At 33.9% G+C, this 16,369-nt stretch overlaps 1 protein-coding gene across 1 annotated transcript in view; it reads right to left on the bottom strand.

Annotated features, from left to right (window-relative positions):
- The window catches only part of LRP1B (LDL receptor related protein 1B), a 1,792,671-nt gene that overhangs the window by 9,432 nt on the left and 1,766,870 nt on the right, over positions 1 to 16,369 (bottom strand). The window contains exon 87 of the mRNA XM_036023545.1: positions 6,857 to 6,933. Coding sequence (XP_035879438.1) covers positions 6,857 to 6,933 — 77 coding nt within the window. The remainder of the gene's footprint in view (positions 1 to 6,856; positions 6,934 to 16,369) is intronic.

The following is a 16,369-nucleotide window of genomic DNA, read 5'->3' as shown; positions in this document are numbered from 1 at the left end:
AAAGGTAACATAATTGATATTGATGGATACTGTTGGCAACCACACAATATTTTTAGACTCATAAGTTTTTATCAAAATAGGTATATTTTTCCAAGTAGAATTTATTATTCAGGATATTTTAATAGTATATTACCAGTTAATTTTTCTAAAATGATTTAAAAATATATTTTATACTTACTAAGGGTTGAGAGGATACCTCAAAGACCTTCTCAGATAAAATAGAGCAAGTCTTTCTCATTCAGGTTGTCTGAAGCCTCATTATATAATACTTTTCCATTAGAAAAAGAACTATATTATTAAACTGTTATGTTTAACACGAGGGAGGTAGCATAGCATAGTAACTGAGATAATAAACTGAAGCTAGCCTACCTCTGTTCAAACCTTTGATATTTGAATATGTCCTTGGAAAAATTGTTTATCTTTGTTTCAGTTTAAATGTATATAAAGTGAGTGTCATCATTAATATCTACTTCATAGTCATGTAAATAGGATTATGTCTATTACATAGAAAGTGCTACATAAAAGTTTATTAATTCATTAAAAATATATATTTCAGCCCTAGCTGGATAGCTCAGTTACTTAGAGTGTTGCCCCAATATGCCAAGTGTGTGAGTTCTATCCCCAGTGAGGGCACATACCAGATTCAACCAATGAATGCATAAATAAGTAGAACAACAAATCAAAGTTTCTCTCTCTCTCTTTCTATATATCTCTCTCAAATCAATAAGTAAATATATATGTATATATATGTATATATACATGTAAATACATATATACATATGTTTATATTTATATATGCATATATATCCATAGCCCCCTGTGCATTCCTGTTTTTGCACTTTTCACGATATATTATACAAATCAGTTTATTGTAATTTGAGGGCATAAACTGTCTATCTCTCTTTGTTTTGCAGATAGCACAGTTCCTAGGATATTACAGGGACTATACATTTGATTCTTTTTTAGCAAATATATTTTAAGCATTGCTATGTCCCACACACTCACCATGTACTCTATTTTGCACTGGGGATACAAAGGCCCTTGTTCTCACATTATGTGTGATGTATATTTTTGATGTGTATTTTAAGATGACAAAAAATGGGTCTATTTAACATGGTGTAATAAACACTACCTTAGGAAAATTATGCATTTTTTCTGGAAATATAAAGGGGTATCCTACCAGATCTGGGATAGAGGAGGACTGGTATGTCTCTGAGGCTTGTAGGGTATATCTCTTTAGTCTCACAAACAAGATGCAGGTAGATGGGAGGGGGAGATACTGGATTAATCTAGGAAGAGAAATGTGAAGGCCTGGAGGAGAAAAGATTATGGAACAACTGTCTGGCTAATGGGCAGAACAAAGAGTGGTGGAAGGTGCAGCCAGCCACAGAGGAAGCAAAGGTGGTGGTGTTCTGAAGGGCTGCATAAGTCCTGTCAATGAGCTGGGCGCTACACTAATTTTTTTTAAAGATGAGTTGAAGAACCTTTAGGAACTAATATCTACTGATATGTTTGACTTGATTTGAGAGAGAAAAGAACATTAAGAGCAGCACTTAAATGTTGCTTAGGAGCCCTGGTTGGCGTAGCTCAGTGGATTGAGCACAGGCTGCAAACCAAAGTGTCACAGGTTCGATTCCTAGTCAGGGTACATGCCAGAGTTGCAGGCCATGACCCCCAGCAAGCACACACTGTTTCTCTCTCTCTCTTTCTCCCTCCCTTCCCTCTCTAAAAATAAATAAATACAATCTTTAAAAAAAGTTGCTCAGGTAAAGATATTGTTTTAGCCATCCCTATATGTAGGAAGGCAAACAAGGTACATGAAATTGGCTGGTTGAGTGGAGGAAAGTGATGAGATCATTTTGGGCTATGCTGAGCATGAAATTCCTGCAGAATATTGACGTTCATGTTGATATTGATACTGATACAGATATACAGACAGCAATGTGTAGTGGGATGGATATGTGACTCAATCTTGGGTAAAAAAACAGGATTAAGATAGTAATTTAAGGGTAATCAACATAGAGTTGAGTCAAGGAATTACTGACTGACAAGGAAGAGTGTATATAGTGGTAACCAGAAAGAGAGAAAAAAACATCTCACTAAGAAGACATCATTGCTTCAAGAGGGAAACTAGAAAAGTTGAGTTATAGAGTTTAAAACAAGAGAACTTTTTGTTTATTGGTTGAATTTATAGCAGAAAATATAAATATAAGTTATACCATTATAACTGACCTCTTTAGACATGTTATATGTCTAAACATATGTCTCTTATGTTTACATGTATATATAAATGTGAGTGCATATATATATATTTTTATGACTAAATATTTTCTATGAGTACTTCAATAAATTGTAACATTCAAAAGCATAAAGAAGTTCTTGTTTCAGCAGTACATGTACTAAAATTTAAAAAAAATTTGTGAAGAAAGTCTCACCTTCCAAACTGAGTAAATGTGATCCTTCCAGTGACCTTTAAGAGGCTGCCTATCATCGTGGGCCTGTATATTCATCTCCACTCTGTACCACTCTCCCTCTTGTCCCCTTGGTGCCAGCACCCTGGTCTTCTGTCAGGCCCTCGAACATGTCTCTTTTTCATTCCAGGGGCTTTGTACTTGCTAATCCATTTCCTTGAAATGCCCTGAGCCTCTCCTCTTCATTTAAGTCCTTCAAGCCTCAGCTTAACTCTCATCACTTCAGGTAAATGACTCTTGACCTCAGCTGCCCCCTGCTGTTTTCTCTGTTTGCCTCTTTTCGGCTTCCTTCACAGAATTAGTCAAAACTCACAATTATTTTGTAAGTGTGCATGATTATTTGTTTCCTTCTGTGCTACATGACTGTTTAAACTCTAGAACCTCAGCTGAGTGAGAGGAGTCACTGTCACTGACCTTTCTCCTGCACCTGATACAGTACTGGACATTTAGAGCCTTGAAAAATGTTTGCTTTTAGAAGAATTAGGAAAAAGGCATTTTTGTTGCATTTTTCAGTTCTCTATATATACTTGCAAATTTATTATTCCTTGGTATCACATAATTTCTTCTCTGTTTTAAAACATGATGATATAAAAGAGATAGGGACAGAGTAGAAAAAGGGGAGACACACATAACCCTTAGTAGATACCATGTCTCTGTGGTCACTACAGTAAAATACAACACCTCTACTGCCCACAAATGCTGAGTATATTTTTATCCTCCTTAATTGTAGCATATACAAATAGCTAATTCAAACACTGAATATCTACTCCCTCCCAACTTGTAAAATTAAAATACGGGTATATAATTAATATTTTATCATCCTTAGCTTAAAACTCTTCCAAATAACTTCAGAAGAGTCAGACTAGCTTTTTTAAGTGTAACCTAATCAGACAATCACAGGATACTAGATCTGCTTAATTCCACAGGCTGATTTTCAGATGCTTTAAACAGGAAAGGCCTGAAAACATCAGTATGACTGCTTGGAGATTAAAAAAGCAGTGCATCAATTAGAAAGGTACATCTCTGTGCCAGTTGACAGTAGTTAGGGCCACAGAGGCAGTATATTTATTCCTAACTACTCCAAGGTCCAATGATGACGGAAAGATTCACTGTAAGCAGGAATGCAGATTTAAAAACACATACTAAAGTATCCATGTTTCTTACTGGGCAGATGATACCTGCCTGAGTTCAGTGAACCTTTCGCAACCATTCAAAACCACTGGGTTTCACTGTAGAATAAAAATGACCTTCTATTTTAGGATGATCAGTTTAAGAATTTCTTTTCAGGCTTATTGAGGCAAGTTTTTCTAAGTATTGTATAAATGTCTGATGATAAGTATCTTCTTATAGAGTCATTATTTGGTCAACTTTGCTCAAATCTGAATACTATGACATTTACATAGCTAATAGCCCTTTCAATGTGCATTGATATTTCCATTAAATTTAATGACTTTGTTCAGTGAAGGAAGGAAGGACATCAGAACCTTTGGAAAAAAGGTTCCAACTTCTCATTCACTATTTTAGGACTGTTGAGTGTAATTAGAGGCATCTCCTTATAAGAGCTTGTTGACCATGCAAATAGTTGAAGACATCACCCTCCATTTAAAAATGTTTGTCACAACCTTTATCCATACCATTTTATCCAAACTTTACTCTTTGGATGGTTGGAAGGAACTTATACAAACAATGAAAATTCAATGAATGTTATTTTTCTTTTATTTTATTTTTTCTTCTCTTCTTTTCTCTCTCTCTCTCTTTTGAGATTTTATTAATATTTCAAATTGCTTTTGACTTTCTAAAAGGCTATATATCTCATTTATCTTACATAATTGAGAAATTACCATGAACAAAATGCTGAATTACCTTGCTTTCATAATCTTCAACTTACAAATTCAACTACAGTTTGGTAACTTAAAATGAATTAAAATGCATTTTTATTAAAAATGTCCTTAATAATAATTGAGTTTTAAAGCTAGGTCACAAACAATTAGTATGCCTCCAGAATTATTTTTAGTAATATTAGTATGAAACCTGGCTCCTGGGAAGAAAGAGGAAGAATTTCAATTCTCCAAATGCTAGTGCTCTATTCCTACAATTATGTGTCTGTATCTTTCTTAATGTCCTCCCCCTTCTGTTTCTTAAGAACAGCACACAAATTCCAGAGTAACCTAAAATGCTTCATGACCAAAGAAGAGCTACAGACTTGCTCCAAATTCAAATTTTATTGTCAAGGCTATTTATTCTAGACCTATGTACCATCCCCCCCTCCAAAAAAAAAATTAGACACGCTTATTGTCTCTAAATTAATGTCCTAAATTAATCTCTAATTGCTGTCTTTGAACAATGTTCCTGGAATCCTGCTCTAGGGTTTAACAAAAATTCTATATTTTTGACTTTGCTAGTGTTGTTACAGGGTGCAGCCAAGAGGAGGGACCCCAAATGGGCATTTAAAATGGGGTCCAGAACTCAAGGTGTCTAGGAGATTTTAGGATGTCTTCACCCCCTCCCGCCAGGGTATGGGTTGGGGGAAGGGACCAATGGAACAGGGCCTTTGAGAGGTGTTTCGCATAGCAACAGCCTTGTAGCTAACCTCTGGCGTGGTCATTTAACATATCTATAGCCTTTGGCTGGTCGCTTAGATATGTTAAATAGCTGTGGCCAGGCTCTGAGCCAGGGGAATGGAAGTAACTACCCCACCAAGGTGTAAATGGGGGGGCAGGTCCCCTGAGTTACAGCTCCTGCATGGGAGCTTGGAGATGATTGGCTCCATGACATGGGGCCACACCTGCCCTTACTCATGATGGCAGTCCAGTAAAGCTGGAAGGATACGAGTTCTGGCATGTGAGGCCGAGTGTAGGAGGAGTCGGAAATGGGGCTGCAGGGGAAGATTGGAGTGGGGATTTAAACCCAGACACGGCAGCCATTGAGGGGGAGAACCACGCGGCCTTGACAGAGTAGAGACTGCCGCAGCCCTGAGAGAGAGAACCACACGGCTTTGGCAGAGTGGGGACTCGCGTGGCCCTGGGAGAGAGAACCACGTGCCTTTGCCGGAGTGGGGACCCCCGCAGCTTTAGAAGGGGGAACCGCCACCTGGTTTTAGCAGAGATCCCGGCGACTCAGCGGAGGGTGCCGGGGACCCAGGGAGGTCTCCCAGTCGAGAGGGAGTACTAACTGAGAAGAACCAGAGGACTGCCTGAGCCATGGACTTCTATTTCCTTTCCTGATATATGGTACTCTGGACTGGGCAAAGGGGGAAGGAAGGAAGGACTGTGTCAGTTTGTGGGTGTTTTCAGGGACTTTATGATTTTTTGATAGACATTGGGTCACTACTTTAAGTTTGTATAGCATTAAATAAACATTTCCTTTCCTTTTCATGAATCTCTGGCATTGAGAGACGTCTTTCCTCTGGCGACGGACATAATGGACCTAGGGGCTTCTTTCAGTAATAGTATATCGTCCCAGGCCCCCCTTGTTGTGCTCTGTAACAGTGTCTTGCCTTTTTCTCAAACTCCAGAGTAAGTTTTTCATTTGTTTTCATATGCACCTTCTCATCAGCATCGAAGGACTAGAGAAAAATTGCTAAAGTAAACTTTTATCGATCAGGGATGTTGTTTTCCCTCATCAAGAATATATTTACCCACTTGATAGGTATTACAAATTTTTCAAAAGTTCTCTGCTCATGGTCAAATGAATACCAATATGTGTGAATTGGAAACTTTATTTCAGATTTTTATTTTGAAAATATTTATGAAGTCATTTAAAGTTTTGGAAAACAGATGCATGATGGTGATGTAAACAGACTTCATATCAAAGATTGGTCTTCAGACCAGAGTGACACGAAAAAGAGTTGTGAAATGTTATGCTATATTTTAATACATGTCTAAACCAATATTTTAAAGATAAAGAAGCAATAAACCAGCTATAATTTTTATTAAGGATGATTTGTTTACTTATACTTAATACTAACCAAGCAAATCTGATTTTTCACAACATACTGAAAAGCATTTTAAGAAAATACAGTTTGCTTTAATTAAAACATGAAATTATTTTTCTTCCTTGAATATTCTGTATCCATTGTGATAGTTGTAGTCTTTTAAGCTAAAATGCATTTCCTGGGACACTCTCATGCTAGGTTTGCAGACGTGCATTAAGAAAAGTGCCAAGGTTTGAGATAAACTTCACTGCCTAAAAAAGAACCTAATTGCTGGATCCTGTTATCAAGTGAGAGCTCAGAGCTTCATCTTTCAACAAACACCAGGACAGCAGAGCAATTCTTACCAACTTTCATAAAGGACATTTTCCCAGACTTGACTCCCTTAACAATGGGATTAAAAGTGATTCCTATACAATATTGAACACCCAAGATGTAAACCTGAGGAACTTACTTGTGCTGATGTGATCAGACTTGCTGCTTTTTGGGGCTGGCCTCTCACACTGTGTGCCTGACCAATTGGTGGAACATCTGGAAATATTTAAAAAAATTCAGTGAATAACAACCTACAAGTCTGCTAACATAATAACTTCAACCAAATGAAATGGAGGACCCGATCATCGCAGATTAATGAATATTAGGTTGAGATATCTGCTAATTTCCTGTATATTGTTATTATGCTGAAGGTAACTTCAGTTGGACTTAACTAGTTTAAATATGTTTTAAAGTTTAGTTCTATAGTCAATTTTCTTTATGTTAACCTTAAAATAACCACAATTTATAGCAAAATAGTAATATTAATTTAGAATTGGGAATTAATTTGAGAAGTACTGAAAATTATAAGTAACCACTATAAAATTGAGTTTGCCTGTCAAACAAATCCTCTTTTATTAAGTTTCTATGATTGAAAAAAAATTTTTTTCTGCTTGTTCTGAGTCCAAATGGAACCAGCTACCAACCAGCAAATGGTCATGTCTCATAGCTGAAGCTGCAGAATGGTTACACTCTTAACCACAGATAGGAAAATACAGTGCTTTTCCATTTAAAATCATACTTTAATTACTACAAAATCTAAAGAATGGGCCTGTGTTTTTATTGGGAAAAGTGTTCTTCCTTACATAGGCATCCTGACACTATGATGAGAAATCTAGCAGAGAATTAAAATAATAGATAGAATTAAAATCACAACTATATAATTATGTGGTTGCATCAAATAAATGCTGGAATTGTTTTAGTTATTTTTGAACAATGCTTATTGGCTAAGACAGGATGCCTCTGTGCATCTGTCAGAGAAAATTCACAAAGCAAGCATTTACTTGGTTTTAATTCTTATTTAAAATGATTATCAAAAACCACCATATCAATTGCATGTGATAAATGAACAGCTTCCAGAACCTTTCCAAGTATAGTGTTTTGCACATGATAGCCAATCTAAATAAATGCAATTTCAAAGTCTCTTTCAATTCTGTCCTAGCCAATTTTGATAGGCCTCTATGATGCCATGTGCATTATTAGGGATATCTGTGAAGATAATCTTGGCTGCTCTAAAACAAGGACAAAATTTCATAAAATCATTATTGCTTACCAAACCAAATCATGAAAACAAAAATATGTTTCACAAATGCCTATATTAACTTCAGCATAAATAACAATATTAATACTATTCAAAATATGGTTATTTTGTTAATAATGATATTGTAAAGTTATGAGTATGGGGCATGATTTAAATGAAGGTTAATATCATTATACTATGATTAGACTATCACATACATTATCCTAACTTTTTGTTCAAAGTTTTTATAAAAAAGTTTACATAACTATTTTACACATTGTACTTATTATGTACCATACTACAAGTAAATCATTAAAACAGATAAACAAATTATAAGGCCAAGGCTTTAACTCTGTCCATATGATTAAAGTAAGGCAATGAAATAAGCAAATTTTCAAATAATTATAATAAAGTGGGGATTCAATAAAAATATTAATTTAAAAATATAATTTCTTATTACCTGTCAGTTTTTTTTTGCTAAGATAAATTATAAAAAAACATTTTCTTCTTTCTAGTTTGTGGTTTGCAGATGAGTGATCTGGGAAATTGTTCCAGTTCTTCAAAGTTCCTAATTCTTGACACAGTCCACAGATAATTTGTAATAAGCTCTTTAGTAAGACCTTGCAAACATGTTGTTAGACTGAATTCTGATCATTGTAAAATTCTTTTTGTTTTTGTATAGTTTTAGATTTGTCAAATCTTTCTAACTGACCACTGAGAATGTTTTGCATGTTCCAATGAAAAGAATAATGCTGATTGCTTTAGTTATTTTTTATGTAGTTGATGTGTACAGAGCTATTTCAGTGCAAATATGTTATATTGAATTGTTTGTTAAAATATCAAAATTTGCTCTTTACATTACCTTCTTTGATTAAATAAGACCTTAGGTTAGAAGTCATGTTAAATAAGTAGAATGACTTGAGATAAACTTTATGTTACTAGAGAAAAGAACTCCTGTGACTCATCATTACACTGAGATGCTTGGAAGCCAGAATATGAAATTGCTCAGGAATTGGAGGGTGAAATGCTAATTGAACAGATTGTGTTCTGATATTAACATCATATATTCTATGTACTCTATGGAGTTATGAAATATATGACTTTGGAACTTCAAAAAAACAGAAAAATTTTTATACACACACAGAAAATAAGGGTAGTATGATTCTTATTCCAAACTCTGGAATTATTTAAGTAGGACAGTTTCTGTTTGTTAAGTGTTGGTTAATTTCCTATTTTATCTATAGCTTGCAATCACTATAACAAATCAGAAATAACCTGTTAATGGTCATAATGGTCTTCTCTTTCAAATAGAGGCACATTGAAATTCTTAATCTTCAGGAAATATTTTACTTATTACATACTGAAAATAACTCTCAAAGACTGTGCTGAGGAAATAATTAATTTTAACAGTTATACTTCTTAATCTGCTTATGATCACCTTGTAGTGTTCCCAACACTCATTAAATGGTGCTTTGTGGCCAAAGATAAAATAAGATATGTTTCATTCTTCTACATCTGATCCAGTCTTAAAAAATACTCTTATGAAATATTAAATCAAACAGATATCATTACTCTTGTTGCCTACTCTACAGAATTACTACTTAAAGCATTTGCTGCTCCACAAGTTTATCTTCTAATGGTTGATTTAAAACCAAGTATTTTTTAACATTTTTACAGAAATGCATAAATCTTCATACTCTGAGTAGACTATAATGAACAAAGCCATTAAAGGCAGAGCATTTCAGTTTTGGAATGTGTGCAGATCATCAAAATTTCCTGTCCAAATCCCCACTGAGTTATTTCCATAATCATGTTGACTATAACATAGCTGGCATCTGTCTCATTTTCATTATTCCTCAAGCAAAAGCCATAGTCCATGCCCTGGTCATCTTTAATCTGTATGCTCCCTCCTTTTCATTTTTGGATGATTATCTTCAAGTTAGTCCTGTATGTCACCTTCAAGAAATCATTTTTTTTTTCACAATGATAAACACATGTATATTATTCCTTTTAAAATGATTCTACAGTTGTCTCCCACTGCTCTAAATTTTAGGATAATGAAAATTAGCTGCTTCTTATGTATTGATCACTATACCACTCTGAATTATTTAACTTTTTAAACACATTCATGAATGTTAACCAAGTATTCTTGAATTGCAGAAACAGATACTTATTCTTATTTAGTTAAACAATTTTTTATCCTTCTTTCTTTATATCACCAAATGAAGATACAGCTCCTATTGCATTCTCAAAGTCAATAGCTGCCTGGTAAAGCATTATTGATTTAACATTCTTTTTGACTTCTTCCCTTCTGCCCTAGACCATCCAACATTAAAAAGAAAGGTTATTTACTACTACATGGTTTTTTTTTAGTGCATTCTTTTACTTCATTATAGCTATATGTATAAAATTTTCTTAACTATGTTTTATGAAATTTCCTTTTTGTTATGGATAAGACTAATGATTAACAAACTGGAAAAATTGTTAAAGTTGAAATTTTGGAATTCCATATACCAGAGATTTTCATTTGGCAGGTTGGCATTATGGCCAGAAAGAGGAATTTTAGCAAAGTGACTCTGAGGCAAGCAATGAACAAATCACACTTCAAGAAATACTTGAGATGAATTTCTATTATGTTTCCATAGACATTGTTACCATACAAAATATTATTGAATCACTTACAAAAATATTTAAGATGGGAAAATGACATGCATGCCCAGCATGATTGTTCAGAGGAATAATTAACAGCAGTAGAAATTTACATAGTGCCTAAAAAACTGAGTGGGGTTTTGTTCTAGATAGCTAATTCTTATATGAAAGTCACTATATGATATGCATTGTTATTTCACTTACTATGTCCCTCACAAATTGTGAAATTGTTGTATAGTTACAATAGTGTCTGTTTTTTTGTAGCTTTCTGTGGCACAGGGAAAATATCTTTGTATAAAGGCAATAGTGTAATAAATACCACTAGGAAACACAATAAACATTTTTAAACATAAAAATAAATTTGGCATATATAACTAGCCCAACTAACTAGTACAGTGAAATCATCACTGTTCACACATGCACATTCCAGTCCACTCTCCTTGGCTGCCAGGTTACATCAATGTTACACAAACTGTTCTTATTATATTGACAATGGTTGGACTTTTTCTGGACAGACTTTGTACATATATGCCTATAATGTCTATGTGTTCTTAAATAATTGCATTTACTTTCTGCTTTATTTTTTTTCCATAACACTTAGTTAAATCATTTATTTTGTTTGCCTTATTGTCTGAACTAGTGCAAACTGCTCTTGTTATATTAACAATGGCTGGACTTTTTCTGGATAGACCTTATAAAAACTGAAGGTGTATTAAAATATTAGGTACTGTTTTTCACTGTAATGATGATTAGCTTATTTGGTCTACATTTATTTTGCAGAAATGTGGTATAGAGTTGCCTGCTTTGGGAAGACTTAAAAAGAAAATAATTATATTAATAATTGCTTCCTCTTTTCAGTAAATATATAGGTCATGAAACTTTTTTAAGTAAAATTCAAAAGTGAACCTTAAAGCACTTTGAAATTGAATTGCTCCTCTTACATATATGTGCTAGGCTGCCCTTATTAAGCATGATGATGGTGACATTCAGAAAGAAAATTCTTTTAATATACCTTCTTCTTTCTACAGAGGGGGAAAATGGCATACAGGAGTTACAAAATCCTTAAAATAGTTGTGCATAGTGCCATGCATATTTTGGTCCTCCAAAAATCTCATTCAGTAAAAAATAAAATATATAATTACATCTATGTTTACCAGATTTATATAATAACATTTCATATATGAGGTGAAGGGAATTTAAAAAATTAAACATCACTTGTAATTTTTCTGATTAATTTGGAAAATTTCATTCTTTTGGGATTAAGTCATAGCTAATTTTTGCATAAAATGCCTAATTTTAAAATGTTTTTTAATTGAATTTATTGAGGTACTACCATAGGTTAACAAAATTATACAGGTTTCAGGTGCACAGTTCTACATCATATCATCTGTACACTGTAGTGTGTGTTCACCACCTCAACTCAAGTCTCCATCCATCACCATTTATCTCCCCATGCCCTCTTCCACCTCCCTCAACCCCTCTCCTTCAGGCAATCACTATACTATTGTCCGTCTTCATGGTCTCTATGAGGCTTCTTTCTCTGTCTTGCTTTGCTCAACCCTTCCATCTCCACAACCAGCCCTACCTCAAAAGCTGTCAGCCTATGATTCTGTCTCTATTTTTTTTATTCATTTTGTTCATTAGATTCCACATATAAGTGAAATCATATGGTATTTGTCCTTCTCTGATTGGCTTATATCACTTGGCATACTGTTCTCCAAGTCCACCCATGATGTTGCAAAGGGTAAATCTTCTTTTTTCTTTTCTTTTTTTTTTTTTATAGCCTTGTAGTATTCCATGTGTAAATACAACACAGCATTTTTATCCGCTCACCTACTGATGGACACTTGGGCTGCTTCCAAATCGTGGCTATTGTAAATAACTCTGTAATGAACATAGGGGTGTATATAAGTGAATTCCTTTGAATTAGGGTTTTGGGTTCCTTCAGAGCACCAGCACTGGGGAGCCTAGCTTTGAGTTTAGGGTTCACACTCCTCAGAGGTAACCCCTCACAGTTGAGATATCTCTCCAGAACTTCAGCTGCTACACACTGGAGTGGCCAGCCCTTTATTCATCTCTGCCCTTCCTGCCACTCTCTATGTAGTTTCTTCTGTAAATCTTTAGTTATAAGACTCTTCTTAGCCCTGGCTGGCGTAGCTCAGTGGATTGAGTGCGGGCTGGGAACCAGAGTGTCCCAGGTTCGATTCCCAGCCAGGGTACATTCCTGGGTTGCAGGCCATAACCCCCAGCAACCGCACATTGATGTTTCTCTCTCTCTCTCCCTCTCTCCTTCCCTTCCCTCTCTAAAAATAAATAAATAAAATCTTTAAAAAAAAAAAAGACTCTTCTTAAGCTAGTCTTCAGTTGGCTCCTCAGGATGATTGTTCTATAATTTAGTTGTAATTGCAGTTTGGTCCTGGGAAGACATGAGTATAGCTTTCACTTACTCCACCACTATCTTGTATCTCTGAAATACCTAATTTTGAGGCTCTACATTTGATGGATGTAGCTCCAATCCCCTTCTTGGTCCCTTTTCTCAACAAATAGTAATATAAAATGCAAAAAATATATTATTGCATCTGAAACATATATTTGGAGATTTATTCACCTGTTAATTTTACTTAAAAATATGATTTCATCTGTTATCATTCTACCTTTTGAGATAAATATTATTTCATATACAATGATTCATGATTCTTTGTAACATATCTTAAAAATTCCCTACCCAAAATTTGATGTGCAATTTTGCATAATCTTCAATTAATGTGTGCTGAATTTTGTGGCAGATCTTATAAGTATTTTTATATGAAAAATACACATTCAAATTCTATAAAAATACATGAGTTAGAATTATTTGCCATGTGAAATGAAGTTTGTGTTCAAATGATTTTCCTGAAAGAGCATAGCTAATTAGTGAGAGAAATAAAATAGGGGTTATTATTCATCATTGTTATCTGTGACAATGCCATGATCCTTCTAATTCAATTCAGGAGTAGCAAGAAATTATTTTCCTTACTCTCTAGTGCTAAGGAGAGTACAAGACCCTTAATAAGAAAGTCAAAATATTGTCTGAACAAAAATAAATAAATGCATTTTTTGTAGGAAATTTGTAAGAATTACCACTGTGGTTCAGACCTGTGGTCAGTAATGCCTAATATTCTATCTCTGGAAGTGATGGTTAGGAATGTGCTATTAAAAACATTACTACCCTTCGTGGTATCAACCTTACATTTGTGTTGTTTCCAAATCCTGTAAATGCATCTAATGTATCTTTAAAGATACAACTTAAATAAATTCATCTGTGATTACTCAATACAATTTTAAAATTCCATAACAATTTACTCTATATTTCACTCATTTGGTGTTTTTATATATAATATTGTACTGTAATTTGTATTTATTCAGTACTATTCTCTACCCAAATTTGATTGTTACTTCTCACATGGCAATAGCTAAGTATTACCCCATTTTGTTTTCTTCAAAAAACTTAAGGTAGTATCTTAACTTCTGTTTGTTCCCATAAGTACACTGGATTCAACTCAATAATAATATCATGCTTAATTTCAAAATATTAAATCATTTTGTTATATAGTACTGATAACATTAGCTATCAGTAAAGTAAGACAAAATGATCTTACTTTAGTATGAAGAGAATATGGTCAAAAAGAGTTTTGGATTCCTAAGCAGTATTAATGTAGTGAAGTAAAAAAAAAATAATGAGATTTTCAATAAACACTGACCAATGATTATTTCAGAAAAAGTAAAAACTAATGAAAAATTCAATTGAAATAGTAGTCATGAAAGAAATAAAATTAATAAAATAAATTATTTAAAGTAATTTATTTTAAGGAGTAAGGAGAAATATAAGAGATGAAATCTAGATTGCCAAGAAATTACCTGTGAAATGAAGTTTGTTAAAATTGGGTGATTTAAGTTAGAAATTTTTAAACATAAAATTCTGTACAGACTGCTTGAGCAGAAATGGCCACTGAAGTGTGAAATGATGACTGAATAAATATTTAAAAAATGAAGTCTCTTCTAATGGAAAGCTTTTACCATTTAGATACTCTGAGATAAACTGAAATTTTATTGAAAGCAAATCTGAAAAATGTAAGTGTTTTTAGAGTGAGTTGGCAATTTCTACCTAATTGAATATATTACATGCATCAAATAAAAGGGAAAAGAACACATCATAAAATTAGTATTAAGTAATATGGTAGATGTAACTGAAGACATAAAAGTAGGCTATTGCATTAGAAACAGTGGTTACAATTTTATAGTTGAAGAAAGGTTGGAAGAAAAACTGAATTCCAGTAGGAAGTTCTACCTCCCTGATGCCAAGATGAATCGTCAATTCCAAAATTGGCTTAAACACATACTGAACCATTGCAAGCAGGTGGTGGTAAAAATCTCTATGCTTAGTGGCAATCAGACAAATACCTACTTTGCTACCTGAATATTTTCTGTTTTAGCACAAAACAGGAGTAAATAATAAAGAATTTGAAACCCCTTCCTAATTCTTAGAACTTCTTGTGTCTTAGGGTGTGAAAATCTAAAACATATTATGATGGGAATGCCTGGCATACCAACTGTAATATTAAGTATTTCTCAAGGTATATCAATCATATACAAATTGGGGGGAATGGTAAGAATAGCAGGAGTATTAATATAAGGTTTTGGACATAAAATCTGTCTTTATAAATATAATAGATTATTCTAATTCTCTAAAAATATTTAATTTACTTTCAGTTGTAGTGCTTATGCACTGATATATTGATGCTAGCCACTTTAATTTATTCCTAAAACACTGAAAAATGATTCTGATATATAAATTATCATCTCCTTTCTGGCATTTCATCATAATCATTTTTCTAGTTATGAGAATACTACATATCCACCAAAAAATAATACCAAGGCATTCCAGAACCAAACACTTATAATTTATAAAGGGATCTTGAATTAATATCAATATCAACTTCCCAGTAAATTACTACCATCAGTCTTTTTATTTTCTCATTTTTTTCATGGTGTTTGATACATGGTCAATATGTATGTTTGGAATATCAATGTTTGTGTTTTGACAATGAGTGAATAAATTAATGAAAACATGGGGGATGCATGGTTGAACACATACCAATACATATACATACATGGAAATGTCATATAGATGTGTCATTTACTATTCTATAAAGAATATATAGCACCATTCTTAAGAACATGCTTTCAGCTAGTTATAAATCAGACATTTCTCAGAAAAAGAAATATTGATCCACTATGGAAAACAGTATAAATATAAAAGAACCATAGTAATAGCCCTTCCTTCCTTCCTTCCTTCCTTCCTTCCTTCCTTCCATCCTCCCTCCCTCCCTCCCTTCCTTCCTTCCTTCCTTCTTCCTCTCCTCCTTCCCTTCCTTGCTCCCTCACTTCCTCTACCCCTGGTTCCCTCTATTAATTCATTTATTCTTCCTTTTATAAAATTAGATTGATGAGCACATTTCACCAACGTGGGCATGTATGAACTTTACATCTTCAATGATGTTAATTGTGTAGACTTCAGATCTTGTCCTAGGCTGCAGCCAACCATGAAATGGTTGTTTTCTTTCCATGCAAAAATTCTAAAGGTGTTTATTTAGTGGCTACTTTGACATGGTGACAATTGACTGATCTAGTTTTCTTGACTTGTCCCTGACTGGAATATTACCAAGAAATAAACCTTCATTGTTAATACCATCTGAAATTTGTGACTGTTTTTATACCACTGAAATA

The sequence above is a fragment of the Phyllostomus discolor genome, chromosome 4 (assembly GCF_004126475.2).
Source record: "Phyllostomus discolor isolate MPI-MPIP mPhyDis1 chromosome 4, mPhyDis1.pri.v3, whole genome shotgun sequence".
Classification (NCBI taxonomy): domain Eukaryota; kingdom Metazoa; phylum Chordata; class Mammalia; order Chiroptera; family Phyllostomidae; genus Phyllostomus; species Phyllostomus discolor.
The sequence above is the reverse complement of the archived record's forward strand: the minus strand, read 5'-3'. Positions and strand labels throughout refer to the sequence as shown.